Below are 27,704 nucleotides of genomic sequence, written 5' to 3'. Positions count from 1 at the left end.
TAAAAAAGACAAAAATAAGTAAAATAAGTTGAGTTTCGATCAAAATTTTTTACTTTACCGATTCCTCTCGTCAAGACAAATCAATAAGTCATAAAAATTTGGCACAAAACAAACAAATGCAAAAAAAATTAAATTAAATAAAGACAAAAAATGAAGTGACTTAACTTTTCAATTTAAACATACCCTAAGAGTTCTACCATGAAGAGTTGAAGACCCAAAGGAAACCCTAATTTTTTCTTCTTACTGCCTCGCGACTACAAGGAAAAGATGAAGTAATGGGTAAAATGATGGATTTCTCTTGGGTGCATCGTCCCTTATTGGAAACATGTGCAATGGGGCAACTTAAACGAGTTGGAGATGCCATGTCAACAATTTTTGGGACGGAGTATAACGGTGGAGGTATAAATTTGGGGATTTTGTTAGTATAGGTGTTTAATTGAAATAAATTTAAGTTCAGGTATCTCTGTGACATTTAATGCAAAATTCAGGTGCCATTTTAAAATTTTTCCTAATAATAAGTGCCCTCAGTATATGAAATTTTTAGATCCGCCACTGGCTACACTTGCACTAAATCATGAGCTAAAAAATTCTCTCTGGCCTTTTTCTTCTTTTGTCTTCATTTTGATATTATTTTTTTATCTTAAAAGTGCCTGCAAATTCAATAAAATATCTTGTTGGCAATTGTCGGGTCCCAAGCATGCACCAAAAGAGCCACATATAAGAATTAATTAAATAATATCACCTCAGAGAATTCTCCAACATACAAAAAATGAAAATGTCATATCCCAATCCTCCCAGCAATAGCTTTCCGGCACCATTCCCCATGTACGTCCATATCAAACTATACTTTGTGGTTGTGGGTCACTTTTTATAGAAGCGGGGACAGCAGCGTACTGCTGTGCCTGATTTTTGGACCCACTCCGGTCTCGCTCTGATGATCAAAATTGTTTACTTTGTAGAGCTTGTCCAGTAGAACAACTTTGCAAAAAATCAGCTTAATTGGATATCATTAAGTGCTTGATCGGAGCCCATATAACTCTCGGTCCATGGGTTACAGTGGATTTGATCCAGTGTTTCGGATCTATTTTTTTCAAGATAAAAAGATTCCGATCAAACATTTAATGATATCCAATTAAACTGATTTTTTGAATAATTATTTTACTTGACGAGCTCTACAAAGTGAACAATTCCGATCATCGGAGTGAGATCGAAGTGGGCCTGAAAATCGAGCACTGCAGCCCCCCGCTTCCACTTTTTATTGTAAATTCAGCAACCTAGAATTAATTGAATTCGATCCAACACATGCATCAAGAAACCAATATTTTGAACATATACAGTAATCTACATAATAAGGGAGAACGATTTTTGAATTTTATCTCTCTATAAATTATAACTATTGATTTGCTTCATAAATTCTACGGCTCTCCCCCTCTCTCTCTCTCTCTCAAACAATATTAATTGCACAATTGCCACTAAGTAGATCTCACGTTGTGCCGTGCCTTCGGGCACAAACAACCCCTAGTATTTGATATTTTGCAACTAGTCAGGCACTTTAAGCATCATTTAGAATTCTACGAGCTAGGAGCTCTCAAGCATTAAGAACCAATCAAACCAAGCTTGTTTCCCCAACACTACTTCGGATTGGCCACATGAATCTTTTCTCACTATGCTGTTCCGTTAAGGATTAATACATGTTCAATAAAGCTCAATATGTTCAATATTATCACTTTCTAATTTCCACCACCACATCCCAACAACATTTGGGTGTTTCTCTCCTATTACCACTTTTGTTTGCCATTGCACCTTATTAGCTTTGTTGTGTGACCAAATTACCTTTATCTCAGCCAAGTTTTCCTACGGGGCTAAAGGAGTTTATTTTTCTTCACAAAATACAAAGAGAAATAAGCATCTTTAGCCCATAGGGAAACTCGGCCCTAGTTTCTCTAAAAATTGATTCTCAGCAGGAAGAACACTGATTGCACGTTTGCGTCGCTGGAAATATGATAGTAAAACTAACTACTACTCCACTTACGGGTAAAACATTTAAAAGAAGTTAGGAATCCAGTTAGGATTTACATTTGGTTATTTCTGTTGGAGGAAAATATGATTTCCTAACAGGTTGCTTAATTGATTGATTGAGGATCCGTGATTGTAGCATAGGAATATTGTATATTATTTCATAGTTTAACTTCTTTCCTATTTTAGCTTCTTTGTATATAAAGGGGTTTGTATCTTTGTAAAGAATTCATTCAGAAATAAACCAATATTCTCTCAATATTTCGTTCTCCTAAATTCAACATGGTATCAAAGTTAGGGTTCTATACCTAGCTATTTTTTCTTTGCCCACCGTGGTTATTTTTTTCTCCATCAATCTCTTTTTAGCTTTCTGCAATAACCATTAAATCACCACTTTCGTATCATCCAATCATTTTATCAACAATCGATTGAACAATCGGTTCGATTCAAAACTGGATTCAGTAATTGATTATCTGACCCGCCTTTCATCTTCTATACCAGCCAACCATGAGAGATAGTAGTATTTCTAGTTCTAATCTCAACTCCAAGGAATGGCTTGACCCGTCAAGTCGTTATTATTTTCATCACTCAGACACTTCGGCCACCAAGCTTTGCTCACAACTGCTGGATGACGGAAATTGGGTAACGTGGAGCAAATCTGTTGAAATTGCTCTTTCTGTTAAGAACAAAATTGGGCTTTGTTACTGGAAAATTCAAAAAGCCTTCCAAGTCTACCGATCTAGATGAGTTCGACCTATGGGAAAGAGCCAACCATATGTTGATCTCATGGTTTTCTCATTCAGTTTCACAAGATCTAGTTCCAAGTGTTCTTTTTGCTCCCACAACCCAACACGTTTGGGAGGATTTTCAAGCACTTTTCGCTCAAGGTAATCTGCCCCGAATATTTCAAATCAAAAGTTCCATTGGTTCACATGTTCAGGTGTCAATGCTGTGAAGGGGGTAAGAGGAATGCACATCATAATGAGGACCGTCTCATGCAATTTCTCATGGGGCTCAATGCAACTTATAATCCCATTCAAGGCCAAATACTGCTTCTGAAGCCCGTACCCGATATTCGGGAAGCTTATAACATGGTGACCCAGGACGACAAACAGCGAGAGATTGGGAACAATTCGCTTGCCGAAAATTCCTCAGTTGCAGCGGCTGTGCGATTTCATAAAGGCTTCAATCCAAACAACAAGTCCTCTAGTAACTCATCATTTTCGTCTTCTACTTCCAATACTGAAGGATTATTTTGCAGATATTGCAAAAAGGATACACATGCTATTAAAAGTTGCTATAAGTTGCATGGATTTCCAGTCGGGCACCCACGACATGATCCCAACTTTAAACCAAAATATGATCCCAATTTTAAACCACCAAGCAACCGTCCGGGACAGCAACATCAGCAATATGGTGCTCGATCCAATCCTGCTGCTACACATGCCGCCTTTCCTAACGATGCCATGCTGACTCTCTCAGGGCTTTCTGCCGAGCAGTATCAACAATTGACCGCTGCCGTGGCAAATGCGCCACACTTATCCAAGGGTAATAATGATGTTTATGCAAATGTCGCAGGTTTGTATAACCATCCCTCTGTTAATTCTACCTCATCAAATTGTTGGATTTTAGATAGTGGCGCTACGGACCATATTGATTCTAATTCTTCTTTATTTTCTCACTCTCATCCGCCCCACGCACCTTGTGTTAATTTACCCAATGGCTCTGCCGTACCTATTAACTCTACTGGCACACTCCTCTTCAACAAAGATGTTGTTTTAAAAGATGTTCTTCATGTGCTTTCCTTTCGATTAAATCTTTTGTCTGCCAGTAAAGTTACCCAATCCTTAAATTGTTGTGTGATCTTATTCCCGAATTTTTGTGTTTTGCAGGACTTGGCTACGGGGAAGATGATTGGCTGGGGTAAGCAAAGTGGCGGCCTTTATATATTACATGTCGCCAGATCGCACCTCGCCAACTGCTTGCCATACTACCCATCCCGATTCTACCTGTTACCATCGCCTTGACCACCAATCACCTGCATGTCTACGTCTCATCTCTAAGTCCAACTCTTTCGTTTCTTTTGACAATTTTTGTAATGTATGTCCTTTGGCCAAACAGACTAGAATACCATTTCCAACAAGTTCTATTTCTTCAACCATGCCTTTTCAATTAATCCATTGTGATATTTGGGGTCCACATAGACATCAAACACATTCTGGTGCTCGTTATTTTTAACCATTGTGGATGACTTTACTCGTTGTACATGGTTATTTCTTATATCTCATAAGTCTGATGCTTCTTATTTACTTAAATCATTTTTTACCTTTGTTCACAACCAATTTAACGCACACATTAAAATCTTTCGGAGTGACAATGGTAGTGAGTTTCTTTCTCTCCAATCGTTTTTTATAACTAAAGGTGTTGAATTTCAGACCTCTTGCGTCTCCACTCCATAACAAAATGGAGTTGTAGAACGTAAGCATGGTCATATATTGCGAGTTACTCGTGCTCTCCTTTTTCAATCTAATGTGACCATTCATTTTTGGGGTGAGTGTGTTACCACCACAATTTATTTAATTAATCGATTGCCTACTCGACTCCTTTCTTCCCTTACACCTTTTGAGTGCTTGCATGGTATCCACCCCTTTATGACAACCTTCGGGTTTTTGGAAGTTTATGTTATGCTACAATTGTCAAATCTGTTTCTAAGTTTGCTCCTCGTGCTAGGCATTGCGTTTTTTTGGGCTATCCTACAGGTCAAAAGGGTTACAAATTGTTAGATTTAGATTCTCAGAAAATTTTTGTTAGTAGGGATGTCTGTTTTCATGAGTATATTTTTCCTTATAAAGGGACGTCTTCACCTAATCAGTCTACTAACACTTCCCCACCACCATTATTCACTCAACCGATTACTTTACCAGATCCACCACCTTCCGCTACAACCACCACCCCACCCAATGCTTCTCGTCATTCCACTTGACTTTGCACCCAACCTGTGTGGCATGCCGATTATCAAATGAACTTTGCCCATATTACTTCCCAACAATCATCCATCCCGTCGCCATGTCCAACCCGAGGTAGAAGGTACCCTCTCTCTAATTCTCTCAGTTATTCCCACATTTCTCCTGCCCGTTATTCTTTTCTTGCTTCTATTTCTGGTCTTCGTGAGCCCACTAACTATGATCAGGCAATTCTTGGCCCGAAATGGAGGGATGCTATGCAAGCTGAACTTGATGCACTTGCTCGCAATAATACTTGGTCTCTTGTTCCTCTACTTCCTGGTCATAAACCCATTGGCTGCAAATGGGTCAACAAAATCAAATACAATTCTGATGGGTCTATTGAACGTTACAAGGCCCGCCTTGTTGCTAAAGGTTACACTCAAATTGAAGGAGTTGATTATTTGGAGACTTTCTCTCCCACTGCCAAATTGACCACTGTGCGCTTTCTCTTAGCGGTGGCTGCTTCCCACAATTGGATCCTCCATCAGATGGATGTTCACAATGCCTTTTTGCAGGGCGATCTTGATGAGGTTGTCTATATGGACCTTCCCTCTGGTCTTCGCCGACAGGGGGAGACTATGGTATGTCAGCTCAATATATCATTATATGGTTTGAAGCAAGCTTCCGGTAACTGGCTTGCCAAATTTTCTTATGTTATTCAAAAGGCAGGTTTCACTCAATCAAAGGCTGATTATTCTCTATTTACCAAGTCTGAGAGCAACCCATTTACTACAATACTTATTTATGTGGACGACATTATTGTCACCGACAATAATGAACAGGCAATCAAGTCTCTCAAAGACTTTCTCTTGCAACAATTTCACATTAAAGATCTTGGCAATCTCAAATATTTTCTTGGCATTGAAGTCTCCCGGTCCAAAAAGGAAATTTTCATTTCTCAATGAAAATATGCATTGGATATTCTAAACGATATGGGATTATTAGGATCTCGTCTCAATTCTTTTCCAATGGAGGGGTATTTGAAACTGAATCCCGACGATGGCGATCCATTAAATGATCCAACCAAATACAGAAGATTGGTTGGGAGATTGATTTACCTAACAGTAACAAGGCCAGACTTAGTATACTCTGTGCAAATCCTAAGTCAATTTATGCAGAATCCTCGGAAACCACATTGGGAAGCTGCTCTAAGAGTTTTGCGTTTCATTAAAGGGAATCTTGGTCAAGGATTACTCTTTCCTTCATTCAATGATCCTACGTTAAAGGCTTATTGTGATTCAGATTGGGCGGGTTGTGAGACAACTCGATGTTCAATTACGGGATTCTGTGTATTTTTGGAAAATTCTTTGATTTCTTGGAAATCAAAGAAACAAACCAATGTGGCTCGTTCTTTCGCTAAAGCCGAATATCGAGCCATGGCTGCAACATGTTCGAAAATTACATGGATACGACATATTTTGGAAGATCTCAAAGTTCCACAAAGCCAGCCAACATCCTTATTTTGTGACAACCAGGTAGCTCTCCACATTGCAAAAATTGCGATTTTCATGAACGCATGAAACATATAGAGATTGATTGCCACATTGTTCGGAAAAAATTGCAAGCTGGAGTAATTACACCGTTCTATGTTTAGTCAAGACCTCAACTTGCAGACATCTTCACCAAATCTTTGGGAAAGGAACAATTTCAATATGTAAGTGGCAAGTTAGGACTTCATGATATTCACTCTCCAACTTGAGGGGGAGTGTTAGAGGAAAATTCAGTTTCCTAATTAGTTGCCTAATTGATTGATTGAGGATCCGTGATTGTAGCATAGGAATATTGTATATTTATTTTTTTCTAGTTTAACTTCCTTCCTCGTTTAGCTTCTTTGTATATAAAGGGGTTTGTATCTTTGAAAAGAATTCATTCAGAAATAAACTAATATTCTCTCAATATTTTGTTCTCCTAAATTCAACAATTTCCGGTTCCTATCTAAGTCCATTTCCTGGGAAACCAAACGGATGGAAAGTAGGGAGATAATTGGATTTGGAACTAAAAAAAAAAAAAAATCAACAGAAAACAGGAAAAACAAGTGATGGTGGCTCTGTTTGGTAAAGTTGCCAATTTTTTGTTTTTTGTTTATTTACTAAAAAATAAAAACAAAAAAATATGTTTGGTGACCATAACAGTTTTTGTTTATTTATTTTTTGGGCTGCCGAATGTGTTTTCAAAACAAATGAAAATGCAATTTTTGTGTTTCTAGAATTTCTGTAAACTTGTGGAATTGATTATGTATTTTGTAAACAAAAACAATAACACAGACATGTTTATGGTGTCAGTTTCAAAAAATATTGGAAACAAAAACAAAAAACTGGAACCAATTTTTTTTCCAAACAGAGCCTCAATGTTAGGGTTTTATTATTCCAGAGTCATAACTAAAACTGCCATTTTTGTAATAATTTTTTTGTTATTCTAGAGTCCCCAACTTGATGTACCTTTTCTCTTTTTTCTTGCCTATAAAAAAATTTAAAAAAACCCGGCCATTCATCATCTATGGTTTAGGTTAAGAACACGTCGTCAATTGAGGTAGGCTTAACACACACTCTCTCGGTCTGCTATTCAAACGATATTTGGTGGTTTCCTCTGGGAGGGAGGGATAGAGAGAGAATGAAGAGACAGACACGACCAGGGTCGGCTAAAGGGGTAGGCTAGGGAAGCAAGTGCTTCGGGCCCTCAAAAAATGTTAAAAACGAGAGCCCTCAAAATTCTAGGACACACACACACACACACACACACACATATATATATATATATATATGTATGAGTCATCTTCTTATGAGGGATCCCTTACTTAGCTTAAGTGTGGACCTCATAGATTCCGATCAAATTTCAAGGATCCGATCAAATTTCAAAGATCCCCTACTGTTTACACCATAATTTAGTAATTTAGTCTAATATGATCGATTGGGTCAAAATATTACATGTATGTTACACGTGTCAGCACATTTTAGACTAATTAATGTAAATGCAATGTGAAGCCTATTAAGGAAAATCAAGTGGACTGATCGACGGTTAATATTTAACTCCAGAACACGTTTCAGAGCATGCGTTACATACAGATCGTGGGCAAGACAGTTAATGAAAGCAGGCAGTTGAAGCAATTACAACATTGGGAACATGTGAGATCATGGAGAAGTAACCGCCTTGTGCAGATAGTGGAGCAAGAATAGGGAGCATGGAACCACTTAATTCAAATCGAAGGAGGGAATTCCATCTGATTTGAATTTCAAGTCGATGACAGCCTATAAATACAAGAATAGAAGATATTTAGAACCCCTAATCAATCGCCCAAAGGCATCTACTTTTATATGTACTTTACATTTCTTGCTCTAGGAGTAGCTTGTAACGTAACTATCTGTTTGATTGTGTTCTCACCCTCGATCGACTTCTACCTCGAAGAATAATAAAGTCCATTTTGTTGTTCTTCTTTCATCTCCATTCACTTCATTAAGTTTGCTTCCAAAGAAGTCCTGAAATACGGCAAAGAACCAAACTCCACCACCACAAACACCCACATTCCAGCACACTCAACAAATCTTAGTCGATTAGTCGACTGCAAGTAAAAAATAGACAAACAATTTTGGCGCTAGAAGGAGGGCTCTTACTAATTTGGAAGTAATGGCACCAGAAATAAGAAAGCAAGGCGACCGACCAACAGAGCCTCAGAATGAGGGCATGGAAGCCCAAAACGATGTAGTACATCCTGAACAAAGGATGCAAGAGAATAGCCAAGGAAATGGCTTGAGTGCACCAACGGATATACAGAGCCTTTCCAGGCAGTTGGCACAAGTTTTGTCTAACCCAGAAGACGAAGCAGCACAAGAATTGATTACCCTAATGAAAAGGGTAGTTACACCCCAATCTATCATAGATGTTGATGCAAATGATATAGTTCATGAACAGTTGCAATCCGGTGATTTGCCTAGACAGGCCCCTCAACAGGTATATTCAAACCCAGCATTTGACTCAAATATGAATGTGCATGGTCGACCATTTGTAGGTCCAACTACTCTACGATCCACAATAAAGCCAACCAGTTTTTATCAGAATGTTCCATCTATATATGAAGTTGGAAACAGTAGTGGGAATGGTCAAAATAATGGTCTAAATCCTAGCCAGAACCCTCAAAATGGTTTCAGAGGAGTCCATGTTATGAACAATGGTCAACACATATACAGCACTGCACAAACTTTGCCAAATCATGGCAATTATACGTACCATACTATGCTAGTAGGGTTAAATAATGGAAATAATGGTCAGTACGTTCACAATATGCCAAATATTGGCAATGGTAACGGTCAGAATGTCCCTCTTGCACAACCGCACGTACCAAATGTTCTTAGAGCCTCGGATCCCATGAACATTAACAGGGCACAAATATTGGAAGTCATCCAAGATGTGTACGGACCAGGGCTACGCAGGGTAGAAAAACCTATGTTTAGAAAACCTTACCCACATTGGGTTGACAATGTCCCTCTGCCGAGAGGGTACAAATTGCCTAAGTTATCACTTTTTAGTGGTACAGAGAATCAGTCAACAATCGAACATGTAGGCCGATTTTGCCTGCAATTAGGCGAATTGGGTTCTGATGATGTTTTTAAATTAAAATTATTTCCGCATTCATTAACTAAGATAGCATTCACGTGGTTCATAAGCTTACCTGCAAATTCTATCCATACGTGGCAAGATATGGAAGAACAATTTCATGCTCAATATTTCAGGCACGAACCAGAGGTTTCAATTGCTGACTTGGCTAAGTTGAAACAAAAGCCAAATGAAACAGCAGAACAGTTCTTAACTAGGCTTAAGAGATTAAGAAACCAATGTCACTGTAATGTGCCAGAGACCGAGATAGTTCGAATAGCTCAGGATGGTCTCGAGTTTAACTTTAAAAAGCAGTTTAATGGATCTAATTTTAAAGATCTGTTTGAGCTTTCTATGAGAGCGTCTCAATTTGAAGCTATTCTACAGGAAGAAGAGCAATTGAGGAATACGTCTCTGGGAACATATTACCAAGATGTGGAAGGGGATATTGAAATCGATGTAGCACAAGTTGTTGGAAAGATCCCCATAATTTGTGACACTTTGGTTAAAGCAGAAAAGCCAATGAATATGCCTTCGTCCCAACCCAATAGGCATGGGGGGCAAGCAAATTATAGACAGTATTCGTTTGACTTAGCACAGGCTGACCAAATATTTGATGAACTGTTGAAACAAAAGTTTATCACTTTAAGTCCTGGGCATATTATTCCTTCTGATAAAGATAGAAAAGGAAAAGAATACTCTAAATGACACAATTCATTTAGGCATAATACTAACAATTGTGTTACATTTCGAAATTGTGTGCAGGACTTGATACAGAAGGGGTTGCTGCAATATGCTAAAGGTGACAAGGACCCGATGGGTATCGAATCCAACCCGTTTCCAAAGATTGAAGTGAACATGGTGACGGCCAGCCTAGCTAAAAGGCTAGGTTCCAATATTGTAAAACAGAAGCAAGGGGATGAAGACCAAATGCAGACTAAAGAAGAGTCAGCAAAGTCTCATACCTCTAGGTTCCCAAACGATTACCTCTGTATCAGGCGTGGACATGAAGTCCAGTATGGAGAAGCAATTATAGCGGAAAAGGAGTAGAAAAATGCATTCTCCAGGTCCGGATTAAGGTTCAACACAATGGGGGGAAATGATCTTCAAATATATGTTGGGGCCAAACTGATTTATGAGGGAATAGACCCAGGGCTCTTCAATAGGATAGAGTCAGAACATTGTTATGGGCCAGATGATGGACCATTTCTATTCAGAGGACACCCAGTGGTGCCTGCATGGCCCGAGGTACCTTCTTGCCAAGACCTTAAAGCAGTGGCGTACCAATTTCCCAATCGAGGGAGATACCTTAATCAAAGGGGTGTTGGTTCCAGAAGAGGTATTGGACCACGAGGTAGAGGACCTTATGGACGTGGGTGGCACCAACCCAGGATGGTAATGCCGCCTAATCATGATCATGAGGATTGGAGCACGCTTAATCACCCAAAATTCCCAGCAGAGGGTTGGTATACCAAAGTATCCAGTTCACAGAAGAGAAGGCTTCAAAGGAAATTTGCAGCCAGTGCTTATGGTGACCCATGGGATCATGTTTTCGAAACACGAGAAAGAGTGGAACCATCAAAGGTTGCAAACATGGTGCGGACCCGAGAGCAAGGAGAAGCCAGTGTGCAGGAAAAACCAACTCTCAAGCATGGGGGGCAAGAAAGTAATACTGAAGTTTCTCCCCAGTTGACTGCCCAACCAAAGGGAAGGAAAGAGTTGAAACAGAGCTTGAAGAAGAAGATGGAGGAATTCCAGAAACTCATGGAAGCAGACGATGATGATCTCTTTGACGAAGGTTTAGAACAAGAGGACCTGATCAAAGATGCTTCCCCATCTCCACAGAGGTCTGTAACATTTGGTGAAAGTCTGGCCCCAATCCAATTCGGGTCAGTACCTATAAACTATCAGTGTAATATGATTTTAGTTCTGCCAAAGCAGTTCAAGGCAAAACCAAATCAGCCTATGAACTTGGCAGGTGATGTTGAGGACACGACCCAATCGATTGTAAAAATAATGGATAAAGAGAAGCATTCTCAGTCACAGCTCATTAACATCGAGATGGATGGGCACGGAAACAGTATCGTAGTTCTTAGAACACCTGATGATGCCTCCATAAGGCATTTGAGACCACTATATATTAAACTTCATATGAATGGCCAGCCTATCTCAAAAGTGTTGGTCGACAATGGGGCAGTAGTCAATATTTTACCCTCTAGAATGTTGAAAGTCTTGAACAAAACCAATGACGATTTGATCCCAACAGAAGTTACAGTTGGCAATTTCGCCGAAGGATGTTCTCCTGCTAAAGGGGTCATATCTTTGCAACTGCAAATTGGGACTAGGAAGATGAATGCAACATTTTTTGTAATCGATTCTTCATCTAATTACAATGCCTTACTAGGCAGAGATTGGATCCATATAAATAGTTGTGTGCCATCTTCTTTGCATCAGGCTTTGATCTTTCTGAAGCAGGAAGAAGCAACAGGAATGGAGGTCTTTTGGGCAGACCGACATCCATTTAAAGCAGAGACTAACAATATCGAAGCAGATCTCTACAACGAACATTTGTGGCCAACGAGGATAGAAGACTCAGAAGTCAGGTCTAACCAAGTTGGGGTAACTGAGAGTCAATTCCTCACATACATTAAGGAAGGATTTCAGGAGCTAAGCAAGGATTTCACCAGGCCCAACATTATATCAAGGACTGTCAAAAGCGACCAACAAGTTTTTAATGTTTAGAAATCTATTAAATACAGGAAGTGAAGAGTTGGCTACTGTTAAAGCCACTTTTAAGAGATTGTTTTCTTTTCTAGTTGACAGAAAGTTGCAGGCAGACGAGCCTATTTCTTATAATTGGGTTGAATGTGTTTTTGATGATAGCCCATTAAACATGAAAGAGTTAAGCCTAACAGACTTGAAACCAGCACTGGCTAAGCTGGATGATGATGGGGCCCAGGTGAAGGATCCCACGAAAGAAGTAAACTTAGGAACTCCAGAAGATCCTAAGATCACGTATGTAAATGCTACTTTGCCTGATGAAATAAAGGAGAAGTTAAGTATTTGTTGCGTAAATTTAAAGATTGCTTTGCTTGGAGTTATGATGAAATGCCAAATTTAGATAGATCTTTAGTCGAGCACAAAATACCTATAAAAGAGAATTATGTACCTTTTAAACAGGCACCCAGGAGAATGAAAGATGACGTTCTTCCTCAAGTCAAAAAAGAAATGGAACGTTTATTCGAGGCAAGGTTCATTCGACCGGTCAAATATGCTGAATGGGTCTCAAATGTTGTCCCAGTATTAAAAAAGAATGGGAAAGTTAGAGTTTGTGTTGATTTCAGAGACCTAAATACCGCATCACCAAAAGATGAATATCCAATGCCTGTTGCTGATTTGCTAGTCGATGCAACGGTGGGATACCAAATGCTGCCCTTCATGGACGGTAATGCTGGCTATAATCAAATATATATAGTAGAAGAAGATACACATAAAACAGCGTTTAGTTGTCCTGGATACATAGGAACGTTCGAATGGGTGGTTATGGCTTTCGGATTAAAAAACGCAGGAGCAACCTATCAAAGAGTTATGAATTTGATTTTTCATGATTTTCTACACAAATTCTTGGAAGTTTATATAGATGATGTGGTTGTGAAGTCGAATTCAATTGATGAGCACTTACATCATCTTGAGCAGACTCTAGAAAAGATGAGGCGCTACAATTTAAAAATGAATCCCTTAAAATGTGCGTTTGGTGTTACAACAGGAAATTTTTTGGGATTCTTGGTACATCAAAAAGGGATCGAGGTTGATAAAACTAAAACTGATGCTATCTTGAAAGCACAAGCCCCAACCAATAAAGAAGAGCTCCAACAATTCTTGGGAAAGATTAATTTCCTTCGAAGATTTATTGCCAATCTGTTTGGGAAAACAATGGCATTCTCCCCGTTGTTAAAATTGAAGTCAGAAAAGGATTTCAAATGGGAACAAGAGCATCAGAAAGCTTTTGATATTTTAAAACAATCATTGGTAACGCCTCCTGTTCTGATGCCTCCAATAAATGGAAAACCATTGAAGCTATACATATCAGCGACACATCATTCAATTGCAAGCTTATTAGCTCAGGATAATGAGCAAGGCCGAGAGCAATCGATTTACTACCTAAGTAGAAGGTTAAATGATTGTGAAGGTAGATATTCATGTGTTGAGAAGATTTGTTTGGCATTATATTTTTCAGCGATTAAGTTGAGGCATTACCTTTTGCCAGCTAGGATAAAGATCATTTCCCAAACGGATGTAATAATATACATTTTGTTTAGGCCCATTTTAAGGGGAAGACAAGGGATGGATATTGGCCTTGATCGAATATGACTTTGAATACATGCCTCAAAAGGCAGTAAAAGGACAAGCCTTGGCAGACTTCCTATCTGAGCATCCAAATTTACCCCTGGAAGATGATACCTTTGAAGTGCATTTTTTGGAGCTCAGACCTTGGAAATTGTCTTTTGATGGTTCAAAAACAGACAATGGAGTTGGGGCAGGTGTTGTCTTGTTTGTCGTTTGCTACGCGCGTGTTTTGGCCTTTTCTTTATTGAAAGAATCTCAACTCCCATAATTTGATCAAGGGGAATGTTTGTAGTTTGCTACGCGCGTGTTTTGGCCTTTTCTTTATCAAATGTTGGGGGAGAAATTAAGTAAACAAATGCTTGTGCTTGATTAAGGCTCATGGCATAAATCCTTTTATCGATATCCCATTCTTGGAGTTTTGATCTATAGGCCTTTATTCGATAGGCCACGTATGTCCAACATGATCCGTTTCTGGTATCAATTGATTGCCTAATAGTGGTGGGGGCATAAATCTTTACACCGTAAAAGATTATCGCCCGTCGATATCGACAGTTGGGTGATTTAAAACTAATTAAATTATTCACTTGTGTTACGTTAGCCCTTCACCCAAATGAATAAGGGGGCCATTGTTTACACCATATTTCACCGCCTGTCGATGATCGACTAAAAGGTGGCAATTATGGGAATGCTTACTATTTTATTATTATTAAGTATTCGTATTAATATTAGAACTAGTATTTGTATTTCTTTTATTATTGTTATTTGCATGCAGGACACTTGGCTTGCTCCTACACATGTGGAAGTTAAAAGGACACTTGTCATGCTCCTACACATTTGAAGGGAAGTGGGAAGTTATTTTGACAAGTGGAAACAAAAGATTGAATGAAGACTAGTGGAGAAGTTAGGAAGTTATTTTCTACGTTTGTTGTTTTCTATAAATAGTCTTTTAAGACTTCATTGTAATTCCTCTCCAACAAATCAAAGTCTATCTTTATTTGTCTTAATTTTTGGCACTACTAACCCATTCGGGTTATAATTAGGAGTAGGAGTAGAATTTCATATTCTAAGCTTAACTTAGGATCTTCGATGTGTCGCTCACGGCGATGGATCAATCGTTGAAGATTAATGGAAGTCTCTTCCATTTGTCTTCAATTTCGTTCTTAATCTCACATTTGACTCGACTACCATTTCTCTTCCGGTGAAGTCCTGAAATACGGCGTGGAACCACGGATCCGTCTTGTGAAGACATAGCCGCATTTGCCCTTATTTTTGTTGTTGGCATTGTTTTCCGAAATCTCTGTCGATTTCGATCATGGAAAAAATTGGTAAACAATTTTTGCGCTAGAAGGAGGGCAACATTACTAAATCAGAAGTAATGGCAACGATCAACTGTGAAAATGCAAGCCTTGCATGTAAGGCTTGAACATTTTGCGAAAACGGAATAACGGCCATTTATTGGCCAACTTTGGGATCATTCTAGAAGAAGGAAAAACCAATCGATAGAATGAGAAGCCAGTGTAATGTGAAATGAAAGCCTCACAAGGCTTCGACAATTTACTCATGCAAAAGCAGCCATTCATTGGCTTTGTTAAAACGAAAGCCTTGCATTAGAAATCGACGGAGATTCCATCCAAATGGCCATGAATTCGACAAATGGCCATAAATTTGAGCCATACAATGGCACATGGAGGCATGAATATTATTCACTTTTGTTCAAAATAAGTGCTTATAAATTATTCCATTAATGGAACAGCCTGTGAATGTTAATGGGCCTTTAATGTAGAAATTTTTCTGACAGAAAGTGTGTTGCCACAAATAGATGGAAAAGGCTATCTTAAAGGCCTTGCATGCACACATAAGGCTTGAACAATTTATTTGTTCAAAACAAGCCATTTGATTGTTCGAAAATTGGATGAATTTATGTGTTTGGCCTTTGTAGGGGGCCGAAATATCCGAAGGTTCACAAGGTCCAAAAGGGGGGATGAGGGTTCATATGCTGTTTGACCCATCATCAAAGCTATCACAGTTCACCTGTAAATAAGTTTGGACATCGGCTGGACCGAAGGATAGACAGGACCACGAGTACTTCACCGAACAATTATAGGCTATATCCGAACGTACGACACATAAAGTCGCTCGGGGTCTTATCGGGCGCACGGGTACGAACTTCCGTTTGTTCGGCTAGGGTGTGCTTCGGCCGGGATATCCTACGCTCGGATAATTCGCATGCCGGACGTGGGTCCCGCCGAACCTAGACGATTGTGGAACCTTCCATAAATATCTACTGATAAGAAAGCTATCCTCTCAGACATTCGAAGTGACATCTCTGAACGATGTGACCATTCTGACATCAACCCATGTGGTTCGGAAAGACTAGGGAAGTGGTGTTCATTAACTGGCCCTGCTAGAAGGCGCCAACCGAGCAGAACGTGACACGTGGAAAGTATGGCCAACTTGCTCAGCACTTCACCTCTTTGCCTATAAATAGAGAAGCATGACCATTTAGAGAGGGATCCAGAAAATCTAATCTAAAAGAACACTTCTTTCTCTCCAACATATTGTTCTTACTAAACTTCTTCTCTCCACCTACTGACTTAATCATCGGAGCTTCTTCCCGGAGGAACAGCCCCCTCCGGTTCTGCAGGTACATCAAGACCGGCGTTAGCATTCACGGTCCCACATTCGGAGGCGGCCGCATCAGAAGGAGCACGAAGAAATCACGCCCCCACAATTGGCGACTCCGCTGGGGACCTTTCTGAAAACAACTTTCGGGGTGTTCTTTGTGTTCTTCGCGTTCATAGTTAGTTGAGGGCCTTTGTTCATCTCAGATCCTGTTTGCTCTTCATATTTGCACGGAACAAATGGCTCAGCATCTCTCACCTCCGGGCCCAGAGAACTTTACCCTTGGGTTGGAGGGCTACGGATCTATCAACCTTGAGCCCCGTCAAACGGCTAGGGCGGTTCCACATGTAGCCCGCCAACTTTCTTTTCCACCGACCGAGTTGGATATTGCCTTGGCCGAACAAAAAAGTCAGGCAGCGGTTATTACCATGCTGCAACAGCGGCTGGAGGAGCGGGACGGAGGGTTGGCCGTAACCCCTGCAAACGAACATCATGCCGAGCCCAGTCGACCGAAGAAATCCCACAAACGAAGTAGACCGTCTCGCCCAGCCCAAACGGCCGAACTCGCCGTAACCGAACGACGAAACGTCTTTGAGCGCCTCGATCAGGGGGTTTCACGACCTCGGCTGACAAGCATCATTCGAGCCGAGAGTACTAGATCCTCGGCAACGGGCTCCACGGCGGGAACCAATAGGGGAGGCGACTCTGTCCGAACAGAACACCGTTCCGAACGAAGGATGAGTCAGAAAAGTGGGAAGAGGCCCGTGGACTTAAATGATCCACCTCGGTGACCCCATACCAGTAGCAACCAGGAATATTCATTTCAATCGCGACATGATTCCGAACGTCACGATGGGCGACACTCCGCCAACTCTGGCAGTCGACACCGAACAGAAAGCAGAGGAAACCGTTCGGAACACGATAATACGATTATCCTCTACAATCAATTCACGGGCCTGCCAACCGTGTACCAACCCATCGACCCGGCTCTTCAACCTCGGAACGCCCCATTGACGAGCTTGAGGGAGGCACATGCGCACTTAACGCTAGCTGCTCCACGACCGAGGGAAAAAGAGGAGCACTGTCGGCGCCAACGGCGGGAAAAAAGAAAGACTCCGGAGCGGCATACTAATGTTCTTCCCCCTATCGCCCCGCAGATCGCAGCCGAAGGGCAGGCCGAAGACAATTCGAAGCTCGGGAAGGCAAAGGCTTCCCCTTTCGTGGATGCTATTCAACAAGAGCGGCCGCCAGACAGATTCGTCATGCCGAAGCTGAAGCGCTATGAGGCAAAAGAAGACGCAGTCGCGTTCGTTTGTCGCTTCAGGCAAACCATGAGCCTCCATAACTTTTCTGACGCTCTTATGTGTAAGATCTTCCCGCTCACTCTCAGTGAACCGATCATGTTATGGTACAATCAGTTGAAGCCCAAATCCATTTCTTGCTTTAACGAGCTAGAATTGGAGTTTAGCAAACGCTTCGTCACCAGCAACATTCAACCGAAGACATTATCGATGCTGGTGAACATGCGCAGAACGGCGGGAGAAACACTGCGACTCTATACCGAGCGTTACTGGGAAGTCTATAACCTTATTCCCGACTGTGATCAAGGGGTAGCAGCCGAGTCTTTCATGAATGGATTGGACCCAACCTCGGCAATGTTTCGTGAGCTCTCACGAAATCCACCTAAGACAATGGGGGAGCTCATGACAATAATCGAGAAAGATTGCGTTCACGAAGAAGCAATGGCCGAGCGACATACATCAAAGGCTGAACCTGCCAAGACGATAGGGCCGAAGAAGCAGGTATCGAATGTTCGCCAAGGGCAAGGAAGCCAGGGTAGCTCGGGCCAGGCCTCGAACAAGTCGAACAACAAGGGCCGACCCCCGCAGCACCCTCAGCCACAATCCTGGACACAAACGAAAAGAGAACCCCGACCGGACGAATACGTCGCCGAACGTACGGTATTCACTAAACCTATTTATAAACTTCTTAACATCATTGGCAAATTGCCGTTCTTTGTTTGGCCAACGGTACTCTTAGGCACCGTCGGAAGCGGACCGGGGATGTGCACGTATCATAAGGAACGTGGCCATTACACCACGCAATGCCCACCTTTCAAAAGGTATCTAGAAGAGCTAGCAGCTGCCGGTCACCTCAATCAGTGGATCGACGTTCGGCAAAATCCACTTCCTCCACCTCCCCCTCTTGTTGGCAATCTCGTAAGCGTGATACAAGGGCTAGTATCCGAAGGAAGGGCGGCCGAACTTCGTTCAGAAATTGACAGGGCTGTTGCCTCTGCGTCAGTCTGCAACGTGGGAGCTTCGGGAAAGCGAAAATGGGAAGACCCGAGCTTCGGCGGTACCATAACTTTTTCTTCCGACGACTTAAATGGAGTGCAACTTCCACATGCAGATGCCCTCGTCGTCACTATTGCCATTGAAAAATCAACCGTACAACGGGTATTGATAGATCAGGGAAGCTCGGCCGATGTCATGTTTTTCTCTACTTATCAGAGCCTCGGATTATCTCCCGCTCAACTTCGGACAGCGTCAGCTCCCCTTGTCAGTTTTACGGGGGCCCCGGTTTGGCCACTCGGCCTGACTACCCTCCCTGTGCGAGCTGGATCACGCATCCTGGAGATCGAATTTGTGGTGGTCGCTTCGTCAAGTCTGTACAACGTCATTCTTGGCCGAACCTGGCTACACGAAATGCAAGCGGTTGCTTCAACATATCACCAGGTGGTAAAATTCGTCGGATGGAACGGACGACAGGAAAGCCTGCGAGGCGATCAAATCCAATCCAAGAAATGCTACATCAGCACTGTAACGAACAAACAGAGCTGCATGGAGGTACAATGCGTGGCTGCCGCTCCTATCCCAGTGATTGAGGATGTTGGTGTACTTGCCGAACAACGGTCAACCGAGGAGCTAATACGTTTTTCCATTCCTGGGGAAGAAGGAAGATATTTTTTGATCGGGAGTTCATTGAGCATGGACGAACGTGAGGAGATGTATCAATTCCTGATGAGAAACATAGAGGTCTTTGCTTGGACACCACAAGACATGCCGGGCGTGGACCCTTCGTTCGCCATGCACTCATTGAATGTAGATCCGAATAGGCGACCGGTTGTGCAAAAAGTCCGACGCTCGTCGGCCGCACACACCGAAGCTGTGATAGCAGAGGTGAATCAACTGTTGGAAGCTGGCGTCATTCGGGAAGTGCTATACCCCACCTGGCTTGCCAACCCAGTGGTAGTCCCGAAGAAAAATGGGAAACTAAGGGTCTGTGTCGATTACACGAACCTCAATGACGCCTGCCCCATGGATCGATTTCCACTTCCTCGGATTGAGCAGATGGTAGACGCAACGGCAGGATGCGAGCGCTTAAGCTTCATGGACGCGTATCGGGGCTACCATCAAATCGCTTTGGATCCGGAAGATCAGGAAAAAACGGCTTTCATCTCGCCTCGGGGAACCTTCTGCTACAAGGTTGTCCCGTTCGGCTTGAAGAATGCAGGCGCCACTTTCCAACGCTCCATCACGAAGATGTTTCCTGGCATGCTCGGCGTAAAAGTAGAAGCTTATATTGACGATTTGGTTTGCAGGAGCATGTTCGCTCGGGACCACCTTTGAGATCTGGGAGAGGTCTTTGCTGTTCTAAAACATAGGAAGCTACGTCTCAATGCCGAGAAGTGTGCGTTCGGCGTTAGCTCGGGGAAATTCCTAGGATACATGGTGAGTCGCCGAGGAATTGAAGCTGATCCTACCCAAATTTTGGCTGTGCAGCGGCTACGAGCTCCAACGACAATTAAAGAGGTACAACGGCTCACGGGGATGGTTGCTGCCTTGAACCGTTTCATTCGACGTTCGAGCGATCTCTGCCGCCCGTTCTTCCGAGCAATCACAACAAGCCGACGCAGGTTTGTATGGACAGAGGAATGCGAGCAAGCTCTGCAATCTTTAAAGCGATACCTATCTCACGCTCCTTTGCTCGTCAAGCCCCTGCCCGATGAAGATCTCTATCTTTACCTTGCCGTTTCCGACCATGCAACGAGCGCGGTTCTTGTTCGGAGAGAGGGGATGGACCATCAACCGATCTTCTATTCCAGTAAAACGATGACGGATTCTCAGACGAGGTATCTGCCTATGGAAAAGTTAGCATTGGCTCTCGTTTATGCTAAAACGAGCCTCCTGCCCTACTTTCAATCCCATAGGATTGTGGTCCTCACTGAGTTTCCTCTCAAAGCTGTTCTTCGGAAAACGGACACGTCGAGCCGAATCCTAAAATTCTCTCAAGACTTGGCCAACTTTGACATCCAATTCGAGCCTCGGACAGCTATCAAAGGGCAAGTCTTGGCCGACTTCTTTGCCGAACTCACTCTTGGCTTACAAGACGAGGCCAATGCCCTGGCAACTGCTGCTGATGAAGCTCGGATTCAAGAAGAAGAGGTTTTGGAAGGGCCGTCCGTCTGTCAAACCGAACCACTCCGTGCTCGGTATTCCTTCGGACGCAAGAAACCCAAACGACAATGGAAGCTCTTCTCCGGCGACGCTTGGCGACTGACCGTCGATGGAGCTTCTAATGTTCATGGAGCTGGTGCAGGCATCGTCCTTGTCTCACCCAGCGGGACTGTTCATGAAAGCGTGGTTTCAATTGGGTACACGGCGACGAACAACGAGGCGGAATATGAAGCTCTAATTGCAGGCCTCCAACTTGCTCTTCGGCTGGATGCGGATTCGGTTCATGTCTTTTGTGACTCTCAGCTCATTGTGGGGCATTTAAACGACGATTATCAAGCCAAAGATCAACGTATGAATGCTTACGTGAGCCACGTCTTAGCTTTGTTCGGAAGATTTGGACGGGTAGAAGTGGAGTGGATCGCTCGGGAGCATAACGCCCATGCTGACGCCCTTGCAGGTCTTGCTTCAGTCTACAAGACCTCGGGTAGTCGCACCATCACCTTTGACGAGGTCCCCAAACCGAGCTTCGAAAAGCCGTCTGAACAGGTTATGGCCATCGCCCTCGGCCCAAGCCAGCTGGATTCTGTGGTTGCTTACCTGAAGAATCAAGTGCTACCGACGAACAAGCGCGAAGCGTACAAAATCCGTTGCCGAGCCGCCAATTTTTTCTTGGGACCGAATGACAATCTCTACCGACGGACTTTCACTGGCCCCGATCTGCGTGTCGTCCACGACGACCTTGTGCCAGCCGTTCTGGAGGAACTTCATTCGGGTAGCTGTGGGGCTCACTCAGGAGGACGGTCCCTTGCACAGCGTGCCCTGACACAAGGCTATTGGTGGCCGAAGATGGTCAAACAATCCGAAGAATACGTAAAGCTCTGTGTTCGGTGTCAAAAGCAAGCATCTCTCATCCACCAACCTGCATTCCCCCTTAAGATGATCACCAGTCCGTGGCCGTTTGCGGTTTGGGCTTTTGACATAGTTGGCAAGATGCCGAAGGCGCCTGGAGGATTTGAGTACATGCTCACTGCCACAGATTTGTTCACCAAGTGGGTAGAAGCTTCCCCCATGATCAAGACCACCGCCGGGGACGTGGAACGCTTTATTTGGAAGCACATTATCTCCAGGTTCGGCGTACCGTACGCCATCCTTTCTGATAATGGCTCCCAATTTGTTGCCTCCGCTCTCAAAGCTTTTTATGCGAAGCGCCACATTACCATCCAAAATTCCTCGGTGGCATATCCTCAAGGTAATGGACAAGCCGAAGCATCGAACAAGACAATCACTCGGGGGCTGAAGCGCCGTCTGGATCGGAATCTCGGTAAGTGGGTGGAAGAGCTTCCACACGTCTTGTGGGCCTATCGAACAACACCTCGGCAGTCCACCGGCCGTACTCCGTTCGCTATGGCCTACGGTATGGAGGCTGTCCTCCCTTTATCTACTATGATCCCTACAGTTCGGACGGAGAATTTTAACCCTATCGACAACAGTGCTCTTGTGGGTACCGAGTTAGATTTAGCCGAAGAACTACGTGACAATGCTAACCTTCGGCATGCCGCGTACCAGCAAGAAGTTGCAAGGGGCTACAACCGTAATGTTCGTGCTCGACCATTCAACGTCGGGGACTTAGTCCTTCGGATGGTTACCGAAGCGACAAAGTTGACCAAGCTGAAGGATCCCTATGAAGGCCCTTACCGAGTGGTGGAGAAGATCGGGCACGGTGTTTATAAGCTTGCTGAGATGGATGGAACGCCAATCGCCAATCCGTGGAATGCTCAAAAACTGAGAAAATTCCATGGCTAGTGCTGGCATTCCCCATTTGACCTCTTCTGCTTTATTTTTATTCTTGTATATGGGGTATTTCATCTAGCCCCGGTAACATCTTTTGTTCGGGTGAAATTCTCGAAGCCCATGCTAGTTTGATTGTTTGGTTTACGTTCTCGAAGCCATTTGTTTATTCGGGTGAAATTCTCGAAGCCCATGATAATTTGTTTTTTCTCGAAGCCATTTGTTCGTTCGGGTGACACTCTCGAAACCATGATCACTCTTTCGGTTCAGTTTTCCCATCCTACTGCCTTATTCTATTCCTCTAGTAATACAATAGGGCAGGGGGCTACTATATGGGTAAACCTGAGTTCATCTCTTATTCACTTCAGTCACATAAACAGTCCTTCCGAATGAAAAGACTTCGAAAATTTCTGAGTTATGATGTATATACCGAATAAAAAGACTTGGCAAATATTTATATACTTGGAAACAACATCCATACCGAACGAATAGACGATTATCATTCAAAAAGAAATTCTCCATGTTTTAGTTACATTCAATGTTCGGCAGGGTTCCCATTGTTCGGAGCCAACCATATTCAAAAATATGCAAAAAAAAAAAAAAAACACACAGAACTAAACAAGAACAAATCTAATCCGCTGCAGCGTCGGCTGGGGCTGGTGGGGTTGGAGCGTCGGTTTGGGCCGGTAGGATTGGAGCGTCGGCTGGGGCTGGTAGAATGGTCGAGTCGACAGCATCAGCTGTTGTCTCCTCTGCTGTAACTTCGGCAGGGGCGAAGGGTGGTATTTCCACCAGACTCCTCCTCTCGTCGTCAGCTTCAACGCCTGCATCGTCGAGACCCATATTGTAGCCGAGCATAAAGCTCTCTTTGTGCTGGGCCTCCTTGATCTCATCCTGTACTTCAAGGATTTGATCGGTCACGTCTTCTTCGGCCTGGGCGTATCCTTTCTCGTACTGCCCCTGCACCTCTTTCTCCATCTCCTTTTTCATTTCTTCCCTCCCCAAGGCTCTCCCCTCGGCCAGCCCCTCATCTTTGCCCTCGGCTCTGGTCTGCTTGGTAGACTCCTGCAACCCCTTGATGAGGTCGTTTTGATTGGCGACCTGAACTTCGAGGCTTTGCCTCACGAGCTCGGATTGCTCCAAGCCCTTCTTGTACTCCTCGGCCAGGGCCTTGTTGTATTCCACCGACTGCTTTTGCAGTTTTGACTTCTTGTCATATTCGGTGAGATGAAGCTGGGCACTCATTATGGACTGGGTGGCCTGTAAACAAAGCAAAACGAAAGTCATTCCGACGAAATAAGGCATTTGTGCAAAAACAAAACAAATTTGCAAGTGTAAAAGCATTTACTTACCCTTCCTACGTGATAGTAGTATTCACTCAGGGCTGCTTTCAGAGAAGGGGGATTCTGTACATCCCTCGGCAAAGCTAGCCCCGAGTGGAGAGTGAAAGCCAGGGAGGGATCCTCCCTCAGGCTATCCGATTTGAGAACCTGTTTCTTGCCAGGTGTGATGAAGCTTGGCACCCATGGAGTGTCAAGGTCGAAGGCAGTCACCCTCCCTTCTCCTTCTGCGGCGGCTTCCTTCGGGTGCTCCACTTCTTGGCCCTTTCCCTTAGTGGCCGCCCTCACCTTCTTGCTCGCAGATGGTTCCTTCGGGGAAGGAGGAGCGCTCAGTGGTCGCTTTTTAGAGGGTGGGGGAGGTGGGACTTTCTTGCTCGGGACCGAGCCCGAAGCGGCTGCACCTCCAGCCTTCTGCAGTCGGGCCTTCTCCCTCTCTTTTTCCTCCAGCTTCTTCTGGAGAACTTCCTTAATATTTCTCGGAGGCATAACTTCTTGTTGTTCAAGGAAAGTCTCTTCTTTGGTTGGAAGTCGGATTGACCCTCGGAGGGGTTTGTCGAAGCTCGGTTGGAGCTCTTATGGGATGTCCTCGGACTGCTCAGGCTCGTCAGTTACCTTTCGTCGGATCCGACCGCCGTAGGTAGCTGTATATTTGAGGATGGTTGGGGCGTCTCTTTCCTCCGCTGGGATAGTGAGCAGGGAGTCGGCAAGACCGCAACCTTTGGCCGCCCTTAACAGTACCTTGTTGATCTTGGTGGTATCTGCCGAAGAAAAGCATGAAATCGTTAGTTAAATTTTGACAACTGAAATCAGAGCAACAGAAATAAACATTTCAAATAACGGACAAGTGTTCTTACTCGGCGTTCCTCTGCGTGTGGCTATTTCAAACTGACCGTATTCGTGTTCGGGGAATTGGAAATTTCCTCGAACTTCGACGTAGTCAGAGGCCCACTTCTCCGAGTCGTACATGCCCTCGGGAATGATCTTTTGCATCTTCCTCCGGGAACAGAGGTAGTATCGAGAGTACCGAACGTTTCTCGACATCATATAATTTTCAAAAAAATGAAAGGCTTCTAGGCGGAACATCTTCACCTCAGCAAGGGCGATTACCGAGTGAACGATGCGGTAGGAATTGACGCTCAGCTGGCACAGAGTGAGATTGAAGCGGTGAAGTATCTCTCTCAAAACTCTGTGCATCGGGAACCTAAGGCCCCCTTCTGTGATTGCCATCAAGGGGACAGTGACATGTTTGTCACCATATTTTATTCGGTTCCCTTGGACGGGTGTAATGATAACGTCGTTGGGGATGTCGTAAACGGCTCGGAAGATGTCCAGGCTCTTCTTATCTTGGAAGCATTCCAAGTAAGGGCAGGGGTCCTTTCCCGTTCGGTCAGGGATCACATCGGGGTCCATCGGGACGATCTTCCTCTTCACCTTCGGCGGATGCGACGAGGATTCCCCAGCAAATTCGGCCCCTTCATTCGCTCGGCTTGACGAAACAAGTGGAGTCCCTGGTCTCGACTCGGCTTCGTCAGCTCCTTCGGCCTCCTCTTCCTCTTCTGCTTCGTCATGAGGATTCTCGGATGACGACTCGCCTATATCTATGATATCGGGGTCCGGCCCCACTGTTCGGAGAGGAGCCACCATGGCGGGGTAGTCGACTCCTTTTACACCCTCGGGGATCCTTCCGCTTGATCCCGTTCGGTAATTTCGGGCGAAATCTCTTATAGCTTCGGATAACCCTGGATCGGATCTACCAAAACCCGAATCTTCGGAATCCATCGACCGATAAGATTCGCCCGAAGAAGGTGACTTTGCAGACTCCATACCTAGAAACAGATAAGTGCATGGGATAAGACCATTAGCGATTTGCATGGCTAGGAATCTAAGTGCCTACGTTCGTTGTTCTGTGTCATTAGGAGAGATCCCACCTCTGCTCGGTTGTTTCCCGAGCGATATGAAATTCCGAGGGAAGGACTTATACCGCTCAGGGAAACGAAGGGGAACCCTACGCGTTCCCAATGGGGAAACAGAGATTGAGAAGCTTAACAGGGCTTGTAAAGCTTCATAAAGACTGCCCCTTTGGAAAAACCTTACGCTTGAAGGTGCCTTCGTGTTCGGAAGAACACGATTTCCAGGTGTTCATATGCTCGGAAGAACACATGAACACCTGGGTTTCAGGCGGTTGTTTCAGTCCAGACAAAAGGAAAGAATCGACCAAAAAAGGGGGAAAAACATTCGAAAAACACTCAAAATGCATCAAGAAATGGAGGGGCTCGAGAAATACCTGAGAAATCGAGAGAGATCTGTGATCAAAAACCTTCAAATATGCAGATTTCTGGCGATTTCAGTCTGGAATGGTGCTTGAACAGTAAAACGATCGAGAGTCAGAGAGAGAGTAACCTTCTCTCTCCTTCCCTCTCCCCTTTTATACTGGGTGTAGAATTCGAAGCGGTTTCTCACCCTGACCGTCGGATTTGGGCGGGAGACTGATGTGCCGCTCGATGAAGGACATGTGGCAGGTGTGAAGCGTGTCGTACCACCACCCAATGAGATCGTGACACCTGGCATCGATTCAAATCGACGGTTACAGAAGCATTTAATGAAAGGCTGCGCGCATCTCGAAGCGTTTCAAATAGTTTCTGTCCGTTCAACTTTGACGGTTCGTCTAGTCGATCGCTCTTCAGACATATGGTTCTTCAGATTTATGTCTTCGTTCGGCCAGGTTCTTATTCAACTCCTCTTTCATTCCGAGCAAGAAAAGAAGGAGTTGAGGGGCTATTGTAGGGGGCCGAAATATCCGAAGGTTCACAAGGTCCAAAAGGGGGGATGAGGGTTCATATGCTGTTTGACCCATCATCAAAGCTATCACAGTTCACCTGTAAATAAGTTTGGACATCGGCTGGACCGAAGGATAGACAGGACCACGAGTACTTCACCGAACAATTATAGGCTATATCCGAACGTACGACACATAAAGTCGCTCGGGGTCTTATCGGGCGCACGGGTACGAACTTCCGTTTGTTCGGCTAGGGTGTGCTTCGGCCGGGATATCCTACGCTCGGATAATTCGCATGCCGGACGTGGGTCCCGCCGAACCTAGACGATTGTGGAACCTTCCATAAATATCTACTGATAAGAAAGCTGTCCTCTCAGACATTCGAAGTGACATCTCTGAACGATGTGACCATTCTGACATCAACCCATGTGGTTCGGAAAGACTAGGGAAGTGGTGTTCATTAACTGGCCCTGCTAGAAGGCGCCAACCGAGCAGAACGTGACACGTGGAAAGTATGGCCAACTTGCTCAGCACTTCACCTCTTTGCCTATAAATAGAGAAGCATGACCATTTAGAGAGGGATCCAGAAAATCTAATCTAAAAGAACACTTCTTTCTCTCCAACATATTGTTCTTACTAAACTTCTTCTCTCCACCTACTGACTTAATCATCGGAGCTTCTTCCCGGAGGAACAGCCCCCTCCGGTTCTGCAGGTACATCAAGACCGGCGTTAGCATTCACGGTCCCACATTCGGAGGCGGCC

At 43.9% G+C, this 27,704-nt stretch overlaps 3 protein-coding genes across 3 annotated transcripts; 2 read left to right on the top strand and 1 right to left on the bottom strand.

Moving 5' to 3' along the window:
* The first annotated feature begins 2,772 nt into the window (after positions 1 to 2,772).
* Positions 2,773 to 4,028, top strand: LOC131309509 (uncharacterized). The gene is made up of 3 exons (XM_058336130.1): positions 2,773 to 2,903; positions 2,957 to 3,594; positions 3,909 to 4,028. The coding sequence occupies exons 1-3, from the start codon at positions 2,773 to 2,775 to the stop codon at positions 3,941 to 3,943; spliced, it is 804 nt and encodes a 267-aa protein (XP_058192113.1). The 3' UTR covers positions 3,944 to 4,028.
* A 1,925-nt stretch (positions 4,029 to 5,953) lies between these two features.
* On the top strand, positions 5,954 to 6,541 carry LOC131309508 (uncharacterized mitochondrial protein AtMg00810-like). The gene has a single exon (XM_058336129.1). The coding sequence runs from the start codon at positions 5,954 to 5,956 to the stop codon at positions 6,539 to 6,541; it is 588 nt and encodes a 195-aa protein (XP_058192112.1).
* Positions 6,542 to 23,455: 16,914 nt separating this feature from the next.
* LOC131309507 (uncharacterized protein At3g60930, chloroplastic-like) lies at positions 23,456 to 24,651 on the bottom strand. Its single transcript, XM_058336128.1, has 2 exons — positions 24,178 to 24,651; positions 23,456 to 24,085 (listed from the first exon to the last, which is right to left on the bottom strand). The coding sequence occupies exons 1-2, from the start codon at positions 24,649 to 24,651 to the stop codon at positions 23,456 to 23,458; spliced, it is 1,104 nt and encodes a 367-aa protein (XP_058192111.1).
* Between the last annotated feature and the right edge of the window lie 3,053 nt (positions 24,652 to 27,704).

Source organism: Rhododendron vialii, chromosome 12a (genome assembly GCF_030253575.1).
Source record: "Rhododendron vialii isolate Sample 1 chromosome 12a, ASM3025357v1".
Taxonomy (NCBI): Eukaryota; Viridiplantae; Streptophyta; class Magnoliopsida; order Ericales; family Ericaceae; genus Rhododendron; species Rhododendron vialii.
This window is presented reverse-complemented; position numbering and strand designations above follow the sequence as displayed.